Here is a 7,279-nt window from a genome sequence, read left to right on the forward strand (position 1 = left end):
TCTATAAGCTGGGCTGTTACCTGTGCACCAGGTGCATTTCGCTGGATTTTAAACACCAGAGGCTCAGCCTCAAAACTCACATCTACATGTCACCACAGTAGGACAAACCAACAGACAAGTTTGTCTTGCTGTTGGAGACCTCTCGCATCACCCCCACCTGGGTCCCTGTGGCTGACTGTTCCTCTGTCTGGTTTGCTGGCTTTTAATTCCCTTTCTCCTGCTCTTCTGGCCTGCTGCTTTGGGCGTCCCTGAATTGTCTCTCCTCACCTGTATCCCTGGGGCTTACTGCTCTTCTGTCCGAGTTCTTGGCTTTTATCCCCTTCCTCCTGCTCTTCCGGCCTGCTGTTCTGGGCGGGCCTGAGTTTCCTCTCCTCACCTAATCCCTTCGGCTGATTGTTCTTGTCTCTGGCTTCCTGGCTTTTAATCACCTTTCTTCTGGTCTTCCCGCCTGCTGCTTTGGGCGTCCCTGAGCTGTCTCTTCTCACCTGTATCCCTGGGGCTGACTGCTCTTCTGTCCGGGTTCCTGGCTTTTAATCCCCTTTCTCCTGCTCTTCTGGCCTGATGCTTTGGGCGTCCCTGAGTTGTCTCTCCTCACCTGTATCCCTGGGGCTGACTATTTATATCATAATTTAAATAATCCCTAGGTTTTGAGGATAAAGATAATGTCACAATTTCAAACTTGAGTTACTGGGATAATGGTGGTGTCTTCACTAAAATTAAGGATGTTTAAGGGAGAGGAAGGTTGGTAACCTAAAGAAAAGAGGTGACAGTAAAAAGGAAAGTATTTCCAATCTTTTTCTTTTATCGTGGTGAAAACATACACTAAGACATTGACCAACGTAACAACTTCCACATTTACAGCTTAGGGACATTGATGACATTTTTCATGTTGTGCCACCACTGTTACTATCCTTTTCCAAAATATTCCACCACCATTAGCATAAACTCAATGCCCCTCAAACAAAAGCTTCCGCTTTCCCTCTCCTTCCTACTCCTGGTAACTGCTAATAATCTTTGGTTTGTATGTATCTGTATCTATGTATATCTTCTTTTTTTTCCAACCTATCTAGAAAATTTCCCTCCCCTTTCTTTCCCTCTCTGGTAACCAACAAAGAATGTTTCCTTCTATATGTAAGTCTTTCCTTGACTTTTTACAATACTGAGTATTTCCAGTCTTCATGAATGACTCCAATGATGCTACATTTCTATTTTCTAATATACAGTTCCTCGGAAGGAAGGCTGGGCAATCCTACTTCCGTAGTGATACTGCCTTGGAAATCCAAGGAGGGGTCGCTATGAGTCGGGGCCGACTCGACGGCACATAACAACAACAACAACAATATACAGTTCATTAGTCTAAATATCACAGAATCCTAAATGATCTGCAAGATGAACTTTGATAATTTCAATGCTCTTGAAATTACATGACTTATGTGGTAGTTGGAGCTGTGTGCCAACTTGGTTGGGTTGTGGTTTCAAGTGGCTTGGAAGTTGTATGTAGTTATTCCCCATGATGAGATTGTAATCACCTCCATGGTGGAATCTGCTGCGAGCACCTAATCAGTTGAAGGGGAGTTGCCGTCAGGGTGCAGCTTGCTTCCAATATATATGGAGAATCTTTGAGAAAGGTCTCCAGCTTTTTGGCACATTTTAGATCTTGCATTTGGCTGAGTCGCCATGTCTAGTTCCTGGATGTGAACCAGTGGGTGGATGCACTGCCTACTGATCTTGGGATTGTGCCATTTTACCTGCTGACCTTGGGTTCATCAGCCTCAGCAGCCTATAGCCTGATTTAGGAGAGGCCTCCACCTCCAGTGAGCCTGGAACAAGAGGCAGAGCCGAAGCTCAAGTTCGAGGGGCCTTCACCCAGTCCCTAGAGCTGGCACTATAAATTTGGACTTCTAAGCCTCCTAAACTGTAAGAGAATAAATTCCTGTTTCTTAATGCCATCTTCTTGTGGTATTGTTATAGTAGCATTAGAGAACTAAGAGAACTCATTTTGTTTATCTCTGAAGTTTTGTAAAGAAATGCTCCAAAATTTTCATTAGCTTCTCAAAGAGGTAGCCTATGATCACCCTACCGTAAATTTAAGAACCATTCCTTTAATTATACTCATGCTATGAATTAGTTGGAGAAACCAACTACATGACTTTACCTTTCCCAGTAAATTTTTTTAATATAAAATGATGGTGTTGGAAACAATTCCTTCTAGATTATACTATGCAAGGAGTATGAAGACATCTGTTCTTGTTTACTAAATTATGTACTTAGATAATCTGTATTATTAAAGGACAAAATAGTTCAAATCGTAAGAAAGACTCAGGGGAAAAGCTGAGTTAAGAGCATATAAAAAAATTCCATTAATAAAAATGTACTCTGAGAGACTCTTATGTCTGCTGCATACTATGCACTACTACCCAAGTCTGGAGGTACCAGTCACACTGTCCACCTCATTTTGCTCTGGTGATGTTTATGTTAAATATGTTTGGGAAATACTACATATAAAAATTATCTTTTAAATGATTCCCAATGCATATTACTAGCACATTTTAAATCTCAGAGTTGTCCTGTAGTAAAAATATTATGTTGTTATTTAAGCCAGTTTTCCTAAACTGTGTGTACATGGTAACCATTTTAAAGCTAGTACTCATTGACATCTTACAGTATTAGTGTTCTTTGAAAAGACATTAGATTCTCTAAAGCTAAAACAATGGGGCTTTTTTAACTTAGAGAAAAAACAATCTAATCACAAGATCTGTGAGGAATGATACAAATTATGGATTATTCACTTACAGATAATCAAAATTTAACTGTGAAATTACTAGTAAGGAAAGAAACTGAACAATTTTAACTAACAAAATTTTAGTCCAAAGTGTTACATATTAAATTTTAGTTCCAATGTGCTACATCATGATAAAGCATTTCTTTCAAAGAAGCTTAAAATCAAATATTCTATACCTATATGAATTTGAGTTAGAATGCTCCTGGAGATGGAAATCTGAAGCTGAAATATCACCATCATCATCATCATCATCACCACTTTCTAGACTCTCCTCTGAATCATATTCTGCTCTACTTTGGGAAGGGGGCAGAAAAGGCTGAAATGAAAAACAGTTACAGAATTTATCATCCAAATATTAGATTTAATACATTCAATATAGTTAATAAGAGCAATTCAACCCATTTTCAGATTACTAATTATAAGAAATATAAGTAACTAGTAACTGGCTGTCCTTTTTTGCCAGTCTAGTCCTTTGACATCACTTTACAAAATGCCTTTTATTTATTCAACCACTCAACAGAAAATTAATTAAGTACTCACAATGTGCCAAAGAGTGTACTTGGACATAAGAATGTGTAAGATGGATAGGGATGGAGCTTACATTTTAGAGGAGAAGATAGGCAAATAACGGAGAACTAAATATAAATCTTATTAACAGTATGGTAAAAATAGAAAAGAGAAAAAGAGAATAAGGAGAGAACTGAGATAAGCTAGTCATGAAAGGCCCTTCTGAAAAGTGGCATTTACATGACTCCTATAGGACAAAGATCAGTAAGTACACAACAAGAAGGAAGAAAAGCAATCTAGAGAGTGAAAGTAGCATTTAGAAAGGCTCTAATCTGGTGTGAAAAAAGAATAGTTTGACTGAAGTTTACTAAGCAAGAGGATAAGCAAGAAAGACTGAAGAGCAATGGCAGATGGCAGATTATGTAAGATCTTGAAGACTGTGGTAAAGAGTATTAAGACCCACTGCCATCAGTGAATTCTGACTCATTGTGACCCCCACAGGGATGGATTCCAAGACTGTAAATCTTTTTGGAAGCAGACCGACTCATCTTTCTCCTATGGAATGGCTGGTGAGTTCAAACTGCCCAACTTTTGGTTAGCAGTTCAGTGCCTTAACCACAGTGCTACCAGAGCTCCATAAAGACTGTAACGGAATTCCTCTAGTGAGTATTACGTAAAGACAAATATTGAGATTTATATTTTAACAATATTACTATGGTGGTGAGAGAAAAGTCAAGTGGCAAGAGTAGAAACAGAGACATCACTATAAGAAGAGAGTTGGCAGCCCAGACACAGATGTTAGTGAAGAGAAATAATAGATTCAAGATATATTTTGGAGATAGCACTGACAAGATTTGCTGACAGATTTGGGGAACCAGGGCAAGTGGGGAAAAAAGAATGATTTCTGGATTAAGTAACTCTAAGGATAATAAAGCTGCCACTTAATAAAATCAGAGGATTTGGAGTAAGATGGTAGGTCTCTGTGAAAATAAATGCAAAGGAGGAGATCAAGATTTAGACGTGTTGCATAAACAAGTCAAAAATGTCCTCTGCGTATTGGTACTAGGTTGTTTATTTATTTGTAGCAACTTGAGGCCTGTTAGTCCAAAAATTATGCATCAAACTCATACTTACACATACCTAATTGTTTTAACCACAGCCCAAATAAGCAGATTTTTAACCACTTTGGTCCTGACTATATTTACTCCATGATGTTGTTGTTAAGTACTGTACAGTCAGTTCTGACTCATAGCAACCTCACATACAACAGAAGAAACAATGCCCAGTCCTGTGCCATTCTCACAATCATTGATACGTTTGAGCTCATTGTTGCAGCCACTGTGTCAATCCATCTCACCGAGGACCCTTCTCTTTTTCACTGACCCTCCCACTTTACCAAGAATGATGTCCTTCTCTGGAGACTGGTCCCTCCTGGTAACATGTCCAAAGAACATAAGCAAAGTCTTGCCATCCTCGCTTCTAAGGAGCACTCTGCCTGTACTTTCTCCGAGGCAGATTTAGTCATCTTGTGGCTGTCCATGATATATTCACTATTCTTTGTCAGCTCCAAATATTTGCTGTATCTAGAGTCTCTTAGAGGAGCTTTGGTAGTGTAGTGATTAAGGCATTTGGCTACTAACCAAAAGGTTGGTGGTTCAAACCCACCAGCCACTCTGCACAACAAAAATGAGGCAGCCTGCTTCTGTAAAGATTTACAGGCTTGGAAACCCAACGGGGGTCACCAGAATCAACTCAACAACAGTGAGTGAGAGACTCTTTCAAATGGCAGTAATGCCAACATTCCAAGGTCAGTTATTTCTTCTATAACTCCATTTTGATATGAATTTCACTTCCATTTTATGACTTTTTCCTTCTTAGTTGCACTTTCATCTTTGTTAGTCAATTCCTTTTTGTGATTATCTAATTTTGTAAAATGTCACATGGGTTTATCACTGTGAAATTCTATGTGTGCAGAGAAGAAATGCTCCACAGGGTTTTCAAGGCTGTGACCTCCTGGAAGTAAACTGCCAGGCCTGTCTTTGGAGGTGTCTATGGGTGGGTTTGAACTGAAAATCCTTCCGCTAGAAGTTGAGTTTTAAGTGTTTGCACCAGCCAGGAACTCCTTTGTGCAATCACTTACATTTAATATACGATGGTACTTAAATGTGAATGATGCTGTTGGAGGACTGGTGCTATTTAACTAAACAGTGGTAACTGAAATTTGTCCATAATAGAACCATGCAAAAGGAAAACTGCTTATATTATCAAAAAAGAATGAAAGAGTATAGATGACCAGGGCACTTCAACTTCTGGAAGTCTTGATTCCTTAACTAGTATCAAGTATATTAATGTTGAAGTGTTAACCAAGTTCTCTTTTTATTTTGTTAATTAGTTTATTTTGTTTAAAATGCAAAATTCATAATGTATCAAACAACTGACTTAAAAACTGCTTGGAAATATGTTAAAAATATTTTATGCTATATTTTTTTGGTGGAGCTCTAGTAGCATAGTGCTTAAGCCATTTGACTGCCAACCAGAAGGCTGGCGGTTCAAACCCACCAACCGCTCCTTGGAAGGAAGGTTGGGCAATATACTTCCGTAGTGATAACGCCTCGGAAATCCAAGGAGGGGTCGCTATGAGTTGGGGCCAACTCGACGCACATAACAACAACAAAATATTTTTTGGGAATGTATCCTGATAAAAATGAAAATTTCTGAACCAGAATGGAAAAATATTTGGAAGCACCAATAGTTATACTTCTATTTTAAATACTTCTTTCCATTTGACTATATAAATATCAGTCTGGATAGTATATGCATTACCTTGGCTATGAAATAGTCCCAGATACTGAGCTCAGGTGGGATGAACTTCTCTTTGACTGTCAGTGACTCCTGGCTTACTGGTGGTGAGGAAGAGGTCAGTGGGGCAGATTCTCTGCAAGACATTTTTGATGACCTAAAATGTTTGTTCTGTTTTTCTCCTTCTTCCACTAATGAAGAAACTAACAACAACAAAATAAAGTATTATAAAAGTTAGTACTATTTTCATGTTACTTATTTCACCTGCATTTATATAAGATATAAATTAACTATATATAAATATTCAAAAAGAATGACATTATTAGTCTGAAAGTATAGAGCAGGTAAGTAAACAGGAGAAGTTAGACAAAAATCCCCTTGCATAATAATTTCTGCTTTTACCTCAATTTGTCCCTCACTCTCTGAATGCATTATATATTTAGCATAATAGGATTTAATATCTGCCTGTAAATCAGTCCACAGTTAGCTAGGAACATGATAGGAAGTCCTACATACTTCTATTTTATATGAATAGAGTATCATGGATATTATGTTAATATCAAGTAAAAGCAACAACTCACTGCTGAGATTCTTCAGCAATCTTTTGGTTTTACATTTATATATCAAACTATATTTTTCATTTAAAAATATTTTAAAAATTCAAGCGCTGTAATTATCTAATTAAATTGACTCAAACTTTTGCAAATGGCACAGATGTGAAATTTTCTAATCAATGGAATTAATTACAAAAAAGAGGGAGGAAATGCCAAAACACTTAACAGTAATATCTTCTGTATTTTCTTAGAAAAACAGTTATACAAATCTTATACAAGTTTTATACTAAGTCACACGATGCAAATCACCAGTGAGGAACCAATGATCTCCCGAATACAGTCATGGTCTAATAGATAGGCACTCAGCTCTACATTAAAGTAGACTAATATTCTGCACAATGGTTGCAGTGAGAATTTACTTACCTTTCAAAGGAGTGCAAATATTTGTACTGTAATGCAATTTTGCTTTATTATTTGAAGCTACTAAGCATGCACATGCATTTTATCAAGCTTACAGTCAAGCTGAGTTTAACATAGTAATTCAAATACTTTTTTTTTTTTTTATTAGGATTTGGGTGAAGATTTACAGAGTAAATTCACTTTTCATACAGCAGTTCACATATACTTTGTCTCATGT

General features: G+C 37.6%; 1 protein-coding gene across 1 annotated transcript in view; it reads right to left on the reverse strand.

Annotated features, from left to right (window-relative positions):
• Window positions 1–7,279, reverse strand: part of DMXL1 (Dmx like 1) — a 302,187-nt gene that overhangs the window by 82,871 nt on the left and 212,037 nt on the right. Inside the window, exons 29-30 of the mRNA XM_007949162.2 lie at window positions 6,113–6,291; window positions 2,959–3,098 (exon numbers count right to left, since the gene is read on the reverse strand). Of these exons, the coding sequence (XP_007947353.1) occupies window positions 2,959–3,098; window positions 6,113–6,291 (319 nt within the window). The remainder of the gene's footprint in view (window positions 1–2,958; window positions 3,099–6,112; window positions 6,292–7,279) is intronic.

Source organism: Orycteropus afer, unplaced genomic scaffold, assembly GCF_000298275.1.
Source record: "Orycteropus afer afer isolate SDZICR_OR568_19922 unplaced genomic scaffold, OryAfe1.0 scaffold00240, whole genome shotgun sequence".
Lineage (NCBI taxonomy): Eukaryota > Metazoa > Chordata > Mammalia > Tubulidentata > Orycteropodidae > Orycteropus > Orycteropus afer.